Source organism: Hippichthys cyanospilos, chromosome 12, assembly GCF_059441005.1.
Source record: "Hippichthys cyanospilos isolate Australia breed blue-spotted pipefish chromosome 12, RoL_Hcya_1.0, whole genome shotgun sequence".
Taxonomy (NCBI): Eukaryota; Metazoa; Chordata; class Actinopteri; order Syngnathiformes; family Syngnathidae; genus Hippichthys; species Hippichthys cyanospilos.
This window is the reverse complement of record NC_142380.1, coordinates 3,646,107-3,665,090: the sequence shown is the minus strand read 5'-3', so window position 1 is coordinate 3,665,090 and position 18,984 is coordinate 3,646,107. Positions and strand designations below refer to the sequence as shown.

The window sequence follows — 18,984 nt, the reverse complement described above, 5'->3', positions numbered from 1 at the left end:
TCTGTGTTGTTTTCCTTTGATATCACACATCAAAATCCTCAAAAAGTTCGTGGGATCAAAATTCCCTCCGTGTTTAAATAGGCAGTGTTATTATTAAACCTGTTACTTGCAATATTTCCATAAAAACATAAACCTATGCGACTGTAATTCATTATTAAGCATTATAAAGGTGCTCTTAAAAACGGCTCAAAATGATCTATTTTTAGAAAAAAAATCCATCTGATGGCTGTGTATGCGCTTGCAAGGTTCCCCCATGATGTCAAGCGTTGTGGTCAAGGCCTCCGCATAGTTAAAAGTGTGGAAACGTGAAACAACCCCCCCGTCCCCTCAGAATAAAAGTGGAAGGCCGCTTTCATTCCGCCGGCTATCGTCATCAGGTCGCAATGTTTTCTGTCGCCAAATGACAATTTGACTCGGGGAGTTCATTGGCGTCCTGGGAGGATACAATGTTGATACAATGTTGCCTTTTCTCGCTCCAAAATAACAAAAGTTACTCAGATGTGAGCATAGGGAGCCACATTGAAAAGAAAAAGACATTTTTGCTGCTATTCCTACGAGAATTGGTTATTCACTTAAGAAGAATGTCAAGCTATTCATTTTTTAGTGGTTCATTATTATTGCATTATTGCTGTTTTTTTGTTGCTCAATTGCCTACTTTATTATTTGCTCGATTATGGAATGTCGTCTGCTTTATTGCTGTTTTTTCGTTGCTCAATTGCCTACTTTATTATTTGCTCGATTATGGAATGTAGTCTGCTCGGGGGAGTGAACTGAATAATATTTCATTGTGTGGTATTATTATAGATATGACGATAAAACTCTTGAATCTTGAATTGGAGAGTCATAGTATTACAACAATGAAGTTATAATTGAGAATATTTAGCCAATTTCGGCCGTAAAAAGTTATTTTGTCAGAAATTATTGAGTACATTATTAATCATGTCCAATTGTTACTTTTGAAAACACATTGTCCCACTTATTGAATTCTCATGTGGTGGCCAATCACAGATCAGCAAGGGACAAAATGTAATTTTATATATATATGTGTGTATATATATATGTATATATATATATATATATATATATATATATATATATATATATATAAAGATACTTTACTGCTAAAAATATGGTTGTCCCATTAGAGTCAATATGAAACCAAAATGTTATCTGATTTATCAATGAACTATCGATGACAAAAACATACACAACCCCAATATAAATAGTCAAAATTCATATTATCATAATACTGTAGTTGAAACATGACAATAATAGTCAAAAAATGAAAAGGCACTAGTTGCGATTTAGAAAGATCGAATTAAAAAACTAAACTCAAAAAAAGCATTTGCAATGTTGTTGTTGTTGTTTTTTTTTTTTTAATAAATACTACCATTTACACCAACTTTTCTGGAGTGTTAATTTAACCATATTCAAATCGATTTTGTTATCAGCTGTCCTTAGCTGTCTTTTTTTTTTTTTTGGATGAGGTATGCACTTTAGGCGATGCTCGTCAAATGGCCAATTGAACACTCTGTCAAGCAGAACCTTCCTTTGACCCTGAAACACACACACACACACACACACACACACACACACACACACACACACACACACACACACACACACACACTGGCAGAGTCTAGCGCAATCCCTTAGTCGGACATCAATAGTTTGTTTATAATTAGCCCTGGCACCTCTTGACTACTTAGAGAGAGTGATTGTTTTTGAAAATGGCCCCCGGGGTCCTGTTGACTGATTGCGCCGAGGAGGAGGAGGTGCTGGCGGTGTTTTAATGGGGAGGGGGGGTATTGCGAGAGTCCGCTGCGGAAAGCCCGGACCGGAGTCGCAGTCGGCATTCCAGTCGAGCCGCTGCCTGACAGCCCCTCCGATAATGTCCCGGGCAGATATAGAGAGGCGTCTGAGCCCTGCTCTCCATCACTCAATTAGTCTCCGCGAACAGCCCCCCCACCCCCGGAAAAAGAAAAAAAAAAAAAAAGCCCACAAATCATACGGCGGTCCTGTTTATGAGCTAAAAACGTCTGCTTTGTGTCCGTTCCGTGCGCTCATTAGTGGAAATATGACGCTTGACGATATGTATCGGAGCGCTTGTCACAGAGAGCAGATTTTCAAGTTAGGTCGCACGTCCGCTGTTTTGGACGGGAATCGGAGCTTTTCAAAGCAAACGCATGGAGGAAAGTTAGAATAACTATAATGTGGCGTCATAATCACTGATTATGAGTGTTGGATATGTTCAGAAAATGCTTCAAAATCTAGCAGCGTCCTAAAACAACTTTCGCACTTCCGATATTCCATTCGCGAGTACTGTCAGATATCCATCGAGGTAATACGATATCAGCTACAGTAAATATACGATATATGAAATATCTGGGTTACATAATTGCGGCCTCATCAACATGATGAACGGACTGCTTTCATATGAGTGCTAATATTGCAGATTTTTCATGTTTTTTGGGGCTTTATCTGACCAATATTAATATTGGTAAGTTAATTAACTGCAATAATGAATGAATGAATGAATCGATTCTGCTTGAAATTGAAATATCTGAATGCATTTGAATGCACCGTTTGTCTTGCACGCGTCTCAAGATGTTAGCACTCTCCTCACGTTCTAATTTTCCAATTAATTTTAATTATGCCCACAATATTCGCTGCCACGATTAATTAAGCTGATCCTCAGCAATATTACCATTTAAAAAGCCAGTCAAATCCAGCATTTTGTCATCCTACCACCAGGGGGCATTGTTTCCCAAATGTTTGCATGACAAAAGCCTCTGCTTTTCTCAACTTAATGTATTATTTACCAGTGTGAAATGGAGATGAGTTTCTCACCCGGTTCCTAATATATACAGTGCGAGCTGTCAATTGAGAGCCATTTTGAAAAATCCGATAATAATTGGAATACATTTGGTTTGAAATGACAGAAAATGACATTTTGACGGCTAGTTTATTAAAAATTGCTTAAAAGTAAATAATGTGCTTGATTCTGAGTACGCGTCATTTTTTTCATTTGTTTGCACTCAGCAAATAAATTAGCTGTGTTGCCCTGTGTGCCAACTTTTTGCCATGTGTGTGAATTTGTTCTAATTATTTATTTATTTTAGTTTATTATTATTTTTTCAAAGTATCACTCTTTAAAGTCTTGTTTATATCCTGATTGTTTAAAACAAGGCAATAAATAAAGATATGTTTGACCAAACATGATGAATAATCGTGATTTAAACATCGACCAAAATAATCCCGATTATTATCCGAAATCCAGTTTTTTTTTTTTGAGTTTTTTCTAAACTCAGGAAGCTCCAATTTGAGAAAAACCCGAAACAAACTTAGCCGGTCTAACGTTCACTTCAATTCTGTGTTTCAAATTTGACAGAAAATAGCATCGAAAATCAACCGGCACCACTTTACTGTCTGTGCTGAAAATCCCTTCCTTTTTTCTGAGTAGTTTATGTGCAGCCATCACATGACCGGCGTTGGTTTCGGGTCAAACATTTGCCGCCATTCAAGCGGCCCATCAACCCGAGAAAGACCCCCTGACCCGCGGCTGACCCGTCACCTGCAGACGGCCGCCGCGCTCCTCTTTGATGCCGTGTTTGCTCTTTTGTACAGTAGAGGTTAGTCACACACACCTTGAGAGAGCGCCATGTTGGTGCACACAATGGCCACGCCGGCCGCAGGTTTGTGTGAGCAATGAGTGGGGGATTAGGACATGAAAGGCAGCCAGTGTGGCGTGCAAACACGGCCGCAAAACACCTTTTTACCTGCGCCGCTTCGGGGCCGGCGGATGTCGGCGTCCAGGTTATGATACTCTTGCTTTTCACTTTTGTGTTGGAATGTTGTTTGATTTCAAACAAAGGATAATAAGGTGTGAGTTGGAAATTCGGCCGCGGCGGCTAGCTAGCTAGCTAGTTACAAACGGGACATATTTAGAACTAGCTATCACAAAGGTAAATGGCTCTTCTTTCAAAGATATAACAATAGCAAAATATTTGGATTTGATTGGCTTCCAAATCAGGAGTGTCCAAAATGAAGGCTTGAATGAAGCTTCCTTTTTGAGCTAGCGCTATCTGACAAGGCTTTTCCGGTATAAGTTTTGAATTTCAAGTTTGTATCCCACAAAACTGTCAGCAATTTTCTGCCTGAAGACCAAAGTTCGAAACCCTTCTGTTTCACTTTTAAATTGTATGAGTATGTTGTTGTTGTTGTAGCTAGCATGCTACGTATGAGACCTAGTTGAGCTAGCTAGGTAGCATAGAAACCATTAACCATTGTGTACAGACTTTGCAAGCTATACACATTCAATTTTTTTCCTAATTTCGGAAATGCTTTTAAAGGCATAATAATTAAAGTTATTTATGATTTTTATTTTTTTTTATTCTACTCTGTCCATACATATGCAGGTTAAAATTATTAACACCCACAAAAAGGTAAAAAATGGTATGGTCTGTTTTTGTAGTCTGTGTCGTGATGTTGACATTTTAACTGATCTCTAGCGCCACCTATTATCTTGTGGTGAAACACAAGTCAACAAAAGAATTTTCCGTTGACTGCCGCTCAATGGAATGTTGCAAATATCGCAGGAAAATCAATGTCATAAATCCTATTAGAATGCATCTAAAAAATTGTAATTATAATGTTTTTATATGGTCCAAAATTTGGACAATGATCTTTTTTGTACACAAAATCTCGCACGTCCAGCTGCAATCACAAAGATAATCATCTGCTGGAAATTTCAGCTCCCTTTTTTCAATTGACTGCAAAACTCATTAAAGTGCTCGGATATACTGTAAATGTGACAATGATGAAATGTTTGGAAATATATAACAGTTGATGGCTATTAGTCATGGCATGAACATGTTCTTAAGTGAGCGTCACATCCATTTAGCGTAGCACATTTGCACGAAACGTGTCACGACTGCGAATTGAAACGGCAGTGAGTTTGGTGGAAGATGATGGTTTGATCATTTCGCCTCCGCTTGCGAGTGACTTTGAAAACACAAATTGAAGATCTCCACCCTTCGGTGTCACGGTGACAGCGGGGCCTGAGGGATGAATCACAAGCGTACGATTTGAGGGTGAATCATGCTGGGACAATATTTAGACTGGCTCTCCATTGCTCGCTCGCCTATTGTGCAACGTAGCAGGAAATTCGCACGAAGGCCGCGGGGGAGTGAAGATATGGTCAGGTGAGGAGATTTATTGAAATGACGAATGCTAAAGTAGATTTAGCCTAACTTAGCGTCAACGGTAAAAGCTATTCGCAACACTGAATTGAAGTTGCATTCACTCATAATTGTTGCGTCAGATGACTTTTAACCCTTGGCTGATTTTGCACTAGCCCGGCCGCCCAACTTGAGGTGCATTTGAAAGGACTCATAATATAATCAAGTATAAATATGTTTACTTTCAACCCCTCAAAAAAAAAAAAAAAAAAAAAAAAATCCAGGCTAAGCCAATTATGGAAGTCATTGAAAGGTTTGCAAATGTCGTAAGTTGGCTGCTAGTGCCACCCGGTGGTTTTGAAGTGTCAACACAAACATTTGTATTGTGCCTCCCATTTTGCTAGTTGCTGTTCAAAGGATTCCTGTAAAAATCAGGGGAAACGCATGATAAAACATCAGGTTTTCAATATTTCCAATTTTGAATGGCAGTAAATGAGCCCGACATGGGCTAAATTTGACACCTCCCATTTGCAAGCATTTTGAAGGGATGGCAGCATGGCATATTGAAAGTCGTCAATCTATGCAACATTTTAGCCTACTAGGTTTTTTTTTTTTTTTTTAATTCTGAGGTTTTGGCCAATTTTAGGTAGTCAAATGATTAAAAGATCTGCAAAAATATTTGTTGATTCATTGATTACTTGATTCATCTTTTCTATTTGTAGTGCCTTCATATAAACTAAATGGTGCTCTAAAAAGTATCAAAACACCTCTTTTAATGATTAGATTCATTATTATTATTTTGATGGTCATGTTTTTTTTTTCAAATTTATCAAGGATTTGCAAATAATGGACTGCAGCACAGAGTCTATTTTGATGAGGCTATCATCTTTGTTGCTACAGTAAATTCCAAGATGTTCTGTGGGAAAAAAGTACACAGAGGCACATAGCATACGCTTTCCGAGGGAACCGCTGATGATATTTCCTAGAAAAGGTGTCAGTAGGAGTCGGACGCCGCCTGCGAACTTCGTGCCTCCCTCCCTCCCTCCCTCCCTCCCTCGCTCCCTCCCACTGGAATCCGATGACAAACCGGGTTTAACCTTCTCCGCTCACGAGAAGCCGCGAGGCTCGAGGAGACGCCCTATCAGGTGAAAAATGAATTCTGGCCTCTTCGGCTTATGATTCAGACCCCCCCCCCACCAAAAAAAAAACAAAAAAAACGTGTGATCACAGGGGTCAAGAGCGCCTTTAGTCACATAGTGATGACGCAGAAATGGAATCATTTTGATGCGTTTTCTGCAGGACATAATTCAATGACGGTGAGGGAGAAATAACGGAGCCTTCGGTTCAAACAACGCTTTGTCAGGAAGTCACAGGCATGTGAGCTTGCTCATACATTTGCGGTTCCGAGTTAATGGAATCGTCCTTCAGATGCAGCCTGGAAGGTACGCATTCGATTATCTTCTCTATGGATCGTAAGACCAGAAGTCACCAATACTGCAACCTCAGTAGGACGGAATCTCGCAATTCAGAGTTCTGGAGAATCACAGATTCCATTTGGCCTTCTGGGTAAAGAATATCTGCCTTCAAATGCAGCATCACCAGAAGTTTGGTGTGTCCAGTAACGGTCCTTCAGGCGCAACCTTGTATCCATGGTTCTCCTGATTATTTTTTTATCCATGGTTGGGCACACTTCATCTGCCTTCAAGTGCATCTTCTCCAGATATTTCATCATTTTCTCCATCGGTAAGATGGTGCCTCTGGATTTTGTCCATGGTTCTTGAGGACCTGATTATATTTGGAACCTCTCTGCATTCTGGGTTTTTGAGTAAGCTTCAACTGCCTTCAGGTGCGGCTTTACCAGACATTTGTTATGTCCAATAATTATTTTCAGGTGCAACCTTAGTAAGAAGGAACCTTTAAATTTTTATTTGTGCTTCTTGAGGATCAGGATATTACTTCTTCCACTCGACATTCTGGGTTAGGGGGTATTTATTATCTGCCTTCAAGCGCAGTTTCAACAGATATCTGCTGTGCCCAGTAATCATCCTTCAAGTGCCGCATAAGTAGCACTTAGGATCTATTCTATGGTTCTTTTGGAGCAGGAAATCTCTAGTTTGTTATATATTAGTATTCCTGCCCATTTTCCCAGTCATTTTCACAGGTTATGCCATCGTCTTTCGGCTGAACCCTCCAAAGAGGATGGAGCCTTTGAATGATTTCGTCCAAGGTTCCTGATAAAAATTTAAAAAAATACCAAAACAAGCACTGGTGTATACTACAGTGATAGCAACAGCTAGCATCCTGATTGGACCTCATATGTGAATATTGCATCCTAGAAGGAAGGAAAAAAAACCCCTCATGAAACAGGAATCTTAGCAAGCGTCATCTGTGTGTATTTCCACATCTCTAGCCTCCGCGTTTCCTGCGACGCCAAAGAAAATGGCCAAAAGTGCCGACACGGCATGAAAGATGCTGTTTTTATAAGTGTCCCGGCGTCTCTGTCACACGCTTGTGTCCGTTATCTTTCCGCAGGACTGGGACCGTGGAGGACCGTTATCTTGGGGGACCCATTGTGTGTATGTGAAGAAGGGGGGGTGCACCTCTACTGTGCATACAGGAGGTGTCATGGCAGCAGGGGAAAGTCTTGGCTCCGGAGGGGGCGGTGGCGGCGGTGGCCGGAGTTCTGTCCCCCCTCCGTGGCCCCCGCCGGGCTCGGGGGAAGCCACGCACGGAGACAGTGGGCCGGAGGGGGGGGGGGGGGGGGGGGGGGGGGGGTGTTGGAGAAGAGGCACGGGGTCCGGGCTCTCGCCCTCTCCCTGACAGGATCTGGTCAATGTCCTGCCGCCGAGGGTCGCGGCCCAGCTTACACATACAAACTTATCTGCAGTGCATCTGCCGGGCCGCCTGCGCAGTCAGGCTGTCTCCATGGCGGGCCACGGGCGCTTTCCTGTCGGGTGGGGTGGGCGGGGGGGTCGCTGTAGGTGCGGGAGAGGAGGACGGTGGAAGGATAGAGGGGAGGGGGTTTGATGTTCGACTGCCAAGTCGCCGAGCCGCGCGGAAAACACCAAGCGCCTCCGGGGTAACGGGACCACTTCTGAAGTTCTACAAACAAAAATAGCTCCGGTGTCGACCCCGCCGCCGCCGCGCCGCGTTCCCACACCCGTGTTTTCACCGCCGACGTCATTTATGGTGCGCGGGGAGGGGGGAGAAAAGTGAAATTCGATAATTGTGTATTTATCACCCGCTCTGGGTCGCTCTTTTTAGGATGGAAGCGAACTCTCGGTGACCAAGCGCGTGGAGGTCCCTTTGGTGAGTCATTTTCATCAGTTCAGCAGCGCCGCTTTCCAATTCTCATGACCTCATGCGTTGCAGAATGCTTGCAATCCACCGCTGGTGTTTTCTCTTCGCTCTCTCCTTTCCCAAGCCTTTCTCGCCAGCCACACGGGCGTGCGAGGAGGATGCTCGGGGGCCGAGTCCTTGTCCAATTTCGATCGATCCCAACTAAAACGATGACATCGCTTCCTACGGGGGAATCGTTTTGTTTTTAAGATGCAGGTAAGGGAGACAGGAAATGATGGTGGCTCTGGAGTGCGAATCATGAAAACACATAACGCAAGCAAAACGATTGTGGCAAACAAAAAGTTAAAAGTTGAAACAAAAATCACAAACAAAAGACAATCATAATCATTCATATTTCATAATATGATATAAATCAAAAACACACACACAAAATACACAAAAGAAAATTAATATCAAGCAAAAACACGAGACGGAAGGCAATGGTCAGTTCCAAAGTCACAATTAGAAACAAAAACATTACAAAACACACACAAAAACAAACAAACAAAACCACACACACAAAAATCCACCACAAAGAACACAGAGAACCCACGCAGGCTCAGGGAGAACATGCAAACTCCATATACGAAGGTTGGAGCGAGATAGATTTGAACTCAAGTCCTTGAACTGTGAGGCGGATGCGCTAACCACTCATCCACCGAGCCGCCCTTGCAGAGCAGATATTTGCTCAGAAAGACGTAACATCGAAATTTTCCAATTTTTGTTTTTCCAAATGGCCTGGTTACAGCAACATCCTGCCTTCACCACAGACTGAACATGCCGCCATGTTTACAAAAAGGAGCAGCACCAACATATTTTCGACATGAAACCCACACGCTCAGAACATTAGAATACTGCGCCAACACAACAGTAACATGTCTGATTGTGTTTTAAGGTGATTGTGAGCAAAATAGCAGTTTGAACTCAAAATCACGACTATATTTACTTGAAAACAAACGTGATTCCTCCATTTTTGCACTTGACAACCTGACCCAGAAACAGATTTTTTACTCTCTTGTACGGGGGCAAAAATTGATGCAAAATCAGTGAACAGCGATCAACTTTTGATGTTACTCACAAAAACACAGCCCGTGCATCTCGGAACAGATTTGACATGGCGACAGTTTGACCCTGGAGCAGACATTCCGCCAACATTTTCCCACTTGGATGTTCCCGTGCGCTTGTAGAACAAACGCATGCTTCGGCGCGCGAGTGAACAAAGTTGACCCTTTTGCGACTCCTCCTATGATGTGCGCTTCTTTTAAGTGTTCACATTTTGGCAGTAAAAACAGAGCATTATTGCCCTAACGCTAATCCCCGTCTCAGGACCTGCCGTAAATTCTACGCTGCGCATATTGCACACCTGACACATGACTCCCCTCGTCTGCTCGTCATCGGCGGCCATATTCTAGCGAGATCTTCAACACAAGGCTCTGGGAAAGAAAAAAAAGTCTCTTTAAAAGGCCTGCTTTGATCTGTGTGTTGGAAGGGAGAAGCTTCTAAACTTCATGTTTGTATTTGCAGTTTCAAGATGGAGGCTAGCGGGGAGAATGAAGGGAGGAGAGACGACCTCCTTCATGTACATTCTGTTCTGCTTTGGCGGTGGTTCCCAAGGTTGTTTGTCTGCGTACGTGTTTGTGCGTGTGTGTGTGTGTGTGTGTGTGTGTTAGGTGGTGCCAGGCACTAGCGTCTCCTCTGGCTCGCTCCGTGTTGACCCGACCCTGGACTCTCCTCCCACTATATGGGCGAGGCTTGGCAGAGCACCGCGTATCCGCACACGCTGATTGCCGGTATGCACACACACACACACACACACACGCACACACACACACACTCAGAGTAGTAGGTGTGTGTACTTGTAGGATGGACACACTGACATCGCGAGTATAAGGTCACCACACAAAATATTAGGAACACAATCAATTGAAAACCTATGCTAGTCATATTTTTACAAAGGCATTTTTATTGCGTAAACAACCCCTTTTTTAAAAAAAAAAAATCTAATGCTGAACGTGAGTTGCCTTTTTTAAGATAATAGGGGGTAGATATAACTACTCATTTATTAGACACCAACAAAATTTGCCAATGCTAGCTGCTTAGCAATCGCGATTAGCATTAGCAAGCTAAAGCGCACCGCTTAAAGTCGACAAATATTAACAAGCATTAATTTCAGAATTACTTGTTACATGCGCATTTCATGTGGAATATTGTCCTTAAAGTTACTCACAAATTATGCTTCAACAATGTTTCATGAGTAGGTGTTAGTGTTTGTCGTCTTCTTCTTGGTGAGCTGACTGGGCACGTTTTGTGCTTGACAGCCCCCTACTGGTTATACTATGAACGCCTAAAACTGAGCCACTATAAACTGGTAGTAAGATGTTACACTCTGAGAAGTTCTTTTCTTTATTTTGGGTTGCCCATGCTAGCCGGTTAGCAATCACGATTAGCATTAGCAAGCTAAAGAGCACCGCTTAAGGTCGACAAATATTAACTGCCGTAAATTTCAGAATTACATTTTATATGTGCATTCCATTTGAAATATTGTCCTTAAAGTTGTCGTCTTCTTCTTGATAAGCTTGACTGGGCATGTTTTGTGCTTGACAGCCCCCTACTGGTTATACTTTGAACACCTAAAACTCAGCCACTATAGACTGTTTGTAAAAGGTTATCTAGGATTTAATGTCCAGACTCTTAACGTGAAAATACGTTCATGGCATTGAATGAATTAAAATGTAAATAATTGCAAGATATTGTTCTAAAAAGTATTACCTAATCAAATGTTGCACTTTCAAAGAAAGCTTTGCATTCGTAAACATTTCAATTCTAGACCCGTTTTTCCTATCCCTAATACGTAACGGTGGTATCGGTACTTAGTATCAGCGAGTACCGGCCCCTCTCTAGCTTCCCATCATCCAACACTCGCACACTAAGTGAGACAAATATTCCCACGTGCAATGAACGCGCCAGGCATGCCAAGGTACATTCCAGGGAGTGTGTTAGCCTGATTTAAGGCTGTCTTGTCCAAGGCTAGGCCGCTTCGCTCGCTCTGTTTTTGTGCGTGTGAACGAGCCCGCGTCATCCAGCTCGCAACAGCGCCGGATCCTGATCCTATCTTAGCTCCTCGTCTAGTCTCACCCACTCGCTTCCAAATGAATATAAATGATTGTTTTCCTTGTATGACGGCATTACCCAGAAAGCTCTAAAAGGCAATAAAAGCAGCGGCGTCATCGCAAAATAAATGCAGGGATTTTTTTTCTTTTTTTAAACTTAGAGACAAGGACAATTAAGAGTAAAACGAGACGTTTGCGGCTTACATGTGAACGGTGTAGCCTAGAAGAAGTCGTCATCGTGATAATGAAACAAACTCACATTCCTTCGCTTAAAAACATTACAAAGTGACAAATGAGGAAGGGGGTCAAAGGGCAAAGGCACAGGAACAAATCACTGGATGTGACCCAGTCCAGCACCAGCACTTTGGCCGTCTTACTAGTGGAGAGGAAATGGGAATAAAAAAACGGAGCTGTTGGTTAGAGACTGGGGGATGATGCAAATTTAAAGCATCTGCCAGCCTGACACATTGTCAAAAGCGTCCAAAACCAAACCTGATAATAGCTAGCTAAAGTTAGCCAGAGAGTTAAATAGCTAGCTATCCAGAGAGTTAAATAGCTGGCTAGCTCGAGAGTTAAATAGCTAGCTATCCAGACAGTTAAATAGCTGGCTAGCTAGAGAGCCTTCTAGCTAGCTATCCAGAGAGTTAAATAGCTGGCTAGCTGGCAATATGGTTAAACAGCCAGCCAACCAGATGGCCAATTAGCCACCTAGTTTGTTAGCTAGCTATCCAGAGAGTTAAATAGCTGGCTAGCTAGATATTTAAATAGCTAGGTAGCTAGAAAGTTAAATAGCTAGTTATCCAGTGAGTTAAATAGCCGGCCAGCTAGCAATATGGTTAAACAGCCAGCCAACCAGATGGCCAATTAGCCACCTAGCTTGTTAGCTAGCCAGCCAGATAGTTATAAAGCCACCCGGCTAGCTACCTAGCCATTCAGATGGCCAAATAGCCACCCAGCTAGTTAGGTAGCTAGACAGAGAATTAAATAGCTGGCTTAAGCATTAAATAGCCAGCTAGCCAGATGGTTAAACAGCCAGCCAATCAGCTGGCCGATTAGCCACCTAGCTTGTTAGCTAGCCAGCCAGATAGTTAAAAAGACACCCGGCTAGCTAACTAGCCATCCGGACGGCCAAATAGCTACCCAGCTAGCTAACTTGCCAGCCATCTAGCTTTTTAGTGTAGCTAGCTATGTAGCTCGCTAGCTATTTAGGTAAGGTAGCCAGACAAGTTAAGTAGCTAGTTAGGACCATCCATCCATCCGGACACACGAGGGACTTTGTGAGCTGAGACAGTCCCGGTTCTTGAAGCGACGTTGCTCCCTCAGCATAAATGTCTCCGACCAGGACCTCAGCTGACCCCGCCGGTTAGCTTTTGTTTGGCAGACGCCCCGACCTTTAATCTTTTCCAGAGATAAATCCTTTGATGGACCAGGTCCGACTCACTTGAAAGTACGTCCCGAGCCTTCTCCATAGATCAACATAATACGGCACGTTTGATGTCAGGGGTGGAGGGAGGTGGCGCGAGGCGGGGAGGGGGGGGGGGGGGCGTCTACGGCACGCGGGTGGGCCTCCGCTCTGACTCCCAGTAACGGGGTCATCAATCCAATCTGGTCTAGGGTCCAATGTGGCGGCCCACCTGACCACAGAGAGACAACGCAGCAACGGCGGGGTAACCTTGTCTGTCTGTGACCAGATGATGACACATTTCTTATTCCACATTCTTGAACCTGCGGACTTGACCTTAATGCAAATGATCTTGGGAGCCCCCTAGTGGTCACGGGGCCCCAAGCAGGTGCTTACTTACTGAAACCGTTTCAATATCCAAGTTTTGTGTTCCTGGCTTATACACCAAACTTGCATGTTGTCTCCTTTTCTCACCTACCTTCCTTCATTCTTTCTTTCTTTTTACTTCCTTCACGTTTATTTTCTCCTTCCTTCCTTTTTTCTCTTTTTCACTTCCTCCTTCACTGCTTCCTTCCTTCCTGTTTTCCCTTTCCTCTCTTCCCTCATTTCACCTTCCTTTTACCCTTCCTTCATTCCATCACATCACCTTCTCAATTTCTTCCTTCCTCCCTCCTCTCCTTCCTTCCTTTCCTCGGAAACAAGGGAGGTCCTTCCAAACTTTTAAAAATTTGGGAGGAAAAAAAACAACGGACATTTTTTTGCTCTGTTGTTGTTTTTTTATTTTTATTTTTTTTATTTTACTGGCCTCTGATCTCAAAACTTTGGTAACACACTTAAAATTTTGGTCAGACCCACGATGAAAAATGAGTTTGGCACCCCTGCTTTATTTCTTTTTTCTTTATGACGGGACATCGCCAACTGGGGGCGCGGTTCGCAAATTGCAGCCGTTATGGCCTATCGGGATTTACAATCAGTTTGAACAGTTGCCATGTAGCTATTAAAAAAACACACACACACACGCACACACACACACACGGAGGTTGACCATGATTTCCTCTACATCTCCACATGCTCATTTTTCACCAGCCTAATTGTTAAAGTGTCTAATCCTTGCCACTGACTGTATAAGTGTCATCCTTAAAAACCGTGGCGGACTTCAGGGAGCTCTTCAGATTCCCCTGATAACCCCCCCCCCCCCCCCCAACCCCTCCCACCCCCCACGCCATTAAGACAAGCCCCACACGCTTTTACTCTTATCTAAAGCCTTCATCGGAGCAAGGCCGCTAATGCTGATAGATTTGATCCCGCAGGAGGGAATGTGGCAAAGTTCAACGACACAAATTACAGAGTTATAACGTGATCATTATTTTTGTACACGTGTTATCCTATAAACGAGTGACAGAGCTTTTATATATATATATATATATATATATATATATATATATATATATATATATATATATATATATATATATATATATACACATATATGAGTCATGCAAACTGTCCATTTTGTGTATTTTAAAGGTGTTGCAAGTGTCACATGTTGTATTATGCGTAGCAAGCCTCACTATGAGCTGCTGGAGTAGGAAACTCTGCACAAACACAGGAAGTTGAGCGTTTCTTGGCTGGACGCTCACGTTCACTTTTTTTGACAGCATTTTGAACCTGTTTGCTGCTCTTTTATACGGCACCACAAGGTGAATTGTTTTTTTTTTGGGGGGGGGGGGGGGGGGGTGACGTATTGGCTCCGTAATGGATCAGGTTGTAACGTTGTTTAAAAAAAGTAAAAAACAACAACTAGGTGTTCTTGAAGAAATGTGCAAAGCATGCTCAGCCGCACTGCGTGGGAAGTGGGATAAACTTGTGCAACAGCAATATCTAGTGGTCAAGTTTATTAGTTTCATGTAATTTCTGAGAACAAGGTGTTTTTTTTGTAAAAACGACCATGTATATAGTGATATATATATATATATATATATATATATATATATATATATATTGTCCGTAGCTAGGACAAACATGGCCGCCTCTGGAGAAGTTTTTGAAATTTACAATCATTTAATGTACTCCTTTTCAATGAAAAACGGTCTAAGTTTTACACACTGTCCCTTTAAGGATATTAATTATCAGATACTTAGAAAAAAGAAAAGAAAATTGTTATTGTTATTGCAATTACACATTTGAAAAACAAAGTCTTTTCCCTGGGGTCATCTGGGGGAAATGTTATCATTTGCATAATTATGAATTCTTCTGTTTAAAAACAAAACACAAGAAAAACCACAGTAATTTTGTTAGGCATAATTTCAAGTGTCCGTGTTCTAAAACGTCAAGACGCAAACTGTGGCTTCCCTGTTGTTGTTCCAGCACCTGGCGGAATTGGGTAAAACTCCCAGGAAAATCCAACATCCATAAATAGCGCTGCTTGATAAGCCATTTTTTTTTATTTTAAGGCGACGGGGGGCTCAATCTCGACATGGAGCTCGCACTTGTCCTCCTATTTGTCACAGCTGGTGAGTTTTAATCACTTTTTGGGGGAATTTGGAGGATGAAATACTTAAATCCACACGTGGCTTGTGGCGTGTCATCTGAAGCGACGGGATGCGGACTTCCCAGCTACCCGCCCGACACCGGCCACCGCGTGGTCAACGGCGCCGACGCCCGGCCCTACAGCTGGCCGTGGCAAGTTTCCCTGGAGTCATTCTACCCCACGTGCGGAGGGACCCTCATTGCTCCAAATTGGGTTTTGACCGCCGCGCACTGCATCACGTGAGACAAATTTTTTCCACATCTAGAAAAACAGTTAGATGATCTGCAGGAACCGGATCACAGTCTTGATTATTTAAATGTCCTTTTTCAAGGATTTTCAAGGGCTTTCAAGGTCGACATTTTCCAGGGTTTCCCCAAACTTTCAAGGTAGACCTTTTCAAGGTTTTTCCAAAACTTTCAAGGAATACATTTTCAAGGGTTTTCGAGGACTTTCAAGAAAACCTTTTCCAGTGTTTTCCAACACTTTCAAGGAAAACCGTTTCAAGGGTTTTCCAAAACTCTCAAGGAAAACCTTTTCAAGGTTTTTACAAAACTTGGATAATTTGAATTCTTCTGTTAAAAAAACAAACAAAAGAAAAACCACAATAATTTTGTTAGGCATAATTTCAAGTGTCCATATTCTAAAAATTGGGTAAAACTACCAGGAAAACTCCCAGGAAAAATTCAAATTTTGAATTAGATGTTGGGCAGAAAAAAAACAGAAAACATGCAGGATACCGGCCCTCGAGGACCGGAGTCCGACACCTATGATCTAAAACCTTCAGGTGAGCCGTGATTGGTCATTTTCAGTCTTTTTTTTTTTTCAGTCGCCACACAGCGGCGAATGAGATGGATAAAAACATGCAGCTTCATTCCTATTCCACAAACGCAATGTTGATCAAAACGCCCGGTTTAGAATAGTAGTGCTGCATAGAAGATATTTTTTGGTCCTTGACTTCCGTTTTAATGTCAGAAATAGTTAACGGTAAGCTATAGTTGTCTCGATTATATTTAGCTCACAACATGTAGCACTTGAGGGTGTGTAAACTTTTTCTATCAACTTTATGTCATGTTCTTCCCGTTCCAGGTTTCACACATACAGGGTGGTTCTGGCCGAGCACGATACGAGCTTGGACGAGGGTCCCGAACAGTCCATTCGGGTGGACAAAATCCTCATCCATCCCAAATGGAACGACAACTGTGTGTCCTGCGGGTAAAGTTAGCTACAGAAGACACTTCCTCAATATAAAAGTTTGTTTGTATTTGTTTGTTTTTTGTTTTTTTTGGAGGAATGACATCGCCTTACTGAAACTGGAGCAGAGCGCTGTCCTCAATGACAAGGTTCAGCCGGCATGCCTCCCCAAACACGGCGACACCCTCGCCCACAACCAGCCTTGCTACGTCACAGGCTGGGGTCGCCTTTACTGTGAGCGGAAACAAAAAGTGCAAAATTTCAATGCAAAATAGGGGTGCATCTCAATTTTATGCTGAAGCTAGTAAAAAAAAGTTTTTTTTTCTAGTAAATCATGGACAAAAGAGTGCAAAGCTTGTCCCTGCTTAACATCAACATAGCGACGTTTGAAGCCGAAGTTTGAAAATAGCTGCATGCCAATATTTGTAGAACCACATGGGCTACTTATTTAGTTGAAGGTCCCAGACCAGTTTGGGTTGAGCGACCATGCTCCAGAAGGCTGAATTCCATTTTGTTTAGTCAAAACCCCACACAGTGATTGAATTTAAAGTACCATATTTTCCGAACTATAAGGCGCACCCTCAACTAATGACAAATTTTAAAACTTTTTCCATATATAAGGCGCACCGGATTATAAGGCGCACCCTCTATTAATGACATATTTCAAAACTTTTTCAATCACAGTACAGTAATACTCAAAGTAATCACAATAATAACTCAAATAATAACTAAACTCTCAAAAGCATAATAGCTCAATGTCAATATGAGCAACCTTGTTCAACTGTAAACACACAAAATAAACAAGTAAAGCTTACTTTATCGGCACATTCCCCATCTACGGATCCCAATCTCAATATTGAGCCATATATAAGGCGCACCTGATTATAAGGCGCACCATCAGCTTTTAAAAAAAAATTAAGGCTTTTAGCTGCACCTTATAGTGCGGAAAATACGGTAATTTAATACTTAAGTATCTCGGATCGAATGTCTGGACCCTTCTCTTCTCATGGACGAGAAAATACGTCCATGGCATTGAATGAGTTAAAATGTATAAAAACGCAAAGTGCTTTTTGTTTTGAAGCGGGCGGGCCCCGAGCTGTTCAACTTCAGCAGGCTCTCCTCCCAGTGGTGAGTCACAGCATTTGCAGTCAAAGCGAGTGGTGGGGCAGCTCGGCGAAAAACACAATGGTGTGTGCGGGAGGGGAGAGCAAGTCAGCTTGCCATGTAGGTTTTTTTTTTTTTTTTGGGGGGGGGGTGCAAAACAAGGCAGTTTCTGTGAATGCCCCGGCCATGTTACAGGGAGACTCTGGAGGTCCCCTGAACTGTAAAGGAAGAGACGGCAGATGGTACGTCCAAGGAGTGACCAGCTTTGTGGACGGGCGAGGCTGTAACACCCCTCGCAGACCCACCGTTTTTACGCGGGTGGCCTCCTTCGTCCCCTGGATCGCAGAGGTTCGCAACCCCGAATAAACCCAAAAGGGGAGGTCAAGTTCAATAGATTTTTTTTCCTTAACGTTTTATGTGCTGCAACTGGTGCAAACATGCCGTCGCCGTTGCTCATTGACCAATCAGGGCTCACCTCTCCGATAAGATTGGTCAAGCTGAGCCCTGATTGGTTGTCACCTGAGCAAATGTGATGTCAGTTGACAGCAAATGACAAAATGGCTGCCTCGAGATGAATAAAACAGGGGAATTAAAGTGCCGCCCCCTTTTTTTTTACTTGACTTCCCCTTTGAAGTGATACTTATTTAGCCATGTTTTAGCAGTAAAGATCATTTGTTCCGAATTGATTTAACAACTAAATTGTTTTCCCCGTACAATTAACTACCAGTCATTAAGACACTTAACGTTTAAGACACTTTTACCATAACGCTTGAAAAAAATATTTAGCAGGTACCTGTAAATGAATCAATGGAGTCTGAAAATACGTCACATTTTTTCAGTGCTAAGCTTGGGAATGTCACATGACCAAAATTGGTGATCTATGATGGATCGTTACCTGAGCGCATGAGATTTTTTCAGTCAATTGCAAGTGGATTTTTTTTTTCAAGCTCTTAACTGGTCATTAAAAATGGCTGAAATAGCTAAATAAGTATCTCTCTAAGAAGAAAAAAAAAACTCAATTTAATAGTAAATGTAGCTTGACATGTCTTCGTTTTATGTCTTTGCAGATGATGGCCCAAAACTGAATGAATGTTCATAACTTGATAAAACACATTTTAAAGCATCAGT

The 18,984-nt window shown here is 42.4% G+C and overlaps 1 protein-coding gene across 2 annotated transcripts; it reads left to right on the top strand.

The window, feature by feature from the left end:
* Positions 1 to 6,472: 6,472 nt before the first annotated feature.
* LOC148414426 (proproteinase E-like) lies at positions 6,473 to 18,982 on the top strand. Of its 2 annotated transcripts, XM_088429350.1 has the most exons (12): positions 6,473 to 6,622; positions 6,728 to 6,923; positions 8,445 to 8,489; positions 8,605 to 8,735; positions 10,044 to 10,309; positions 15,485 to 15,544; positions 15,626 to 15,800; positions 16,648 to 16,773; positions 16,850 to 16,986; positions 17,834 to 17,976; positions 18,052 to 18,204; positions 18,924 to 18,982. In XM_088429350.1, exons 5-12 carry the CDS (start codon positions 10,261 to 10,263, stop codon positions 18,939 to 18,941), a joined length of 861 nt encoding a protein of 286 aa, XP_088285476.1. In that variant the 5' UTR covers positions 6,473 to 6,622; positions 6,728 to 6,923; positions 8,445 to 8,489; positions 8,605 to 8,735; positions 10,044 to 10,260; the 3' UTR covers positions 18,942 to 18,982. The 2 variants fall into 2 exon arrangements, with proteins under 2 accessions (XP_088285476.1, XP_088285477.1); XM_088429351.1 differs by lacking the exons at positions 6,473 to 6,622; positions 6,728 to 6,923 and adding an exon at positions 8,223 to 8,369.
* The last annotated feature ends 2 nt before the right edge of the window (positions 18,983 to 18,984 follow it).

What these genes read in the sequence shown, in the direction of transcription:
- LOC148414426 (XM_088429350.1), top strand. Translation starts at nt 10,261, where the DNA reads ATGGGCGAGGCTTGGCAGAGCACCGCGTATCCGCACACGCTGATTGCC. An exon ending in CCTCCTATTTGTCACAGCTG is followed by an intron (nt 15,545 to 15,625) that starts GTGAGTTTTAAT and finishes TGTCATCTGAAG; the next exon opens with CGACGGGATGCGGACTTCCC. An exon ending in GACAACTGTGTGTCCTGCGG is followed by an intron (nt 16,774 to 16,849) that starts GTAAAGTTAGCT and finishes TTTTTTTTGGAG; the next exon opens with GAATGACATCGCCTTACTGA.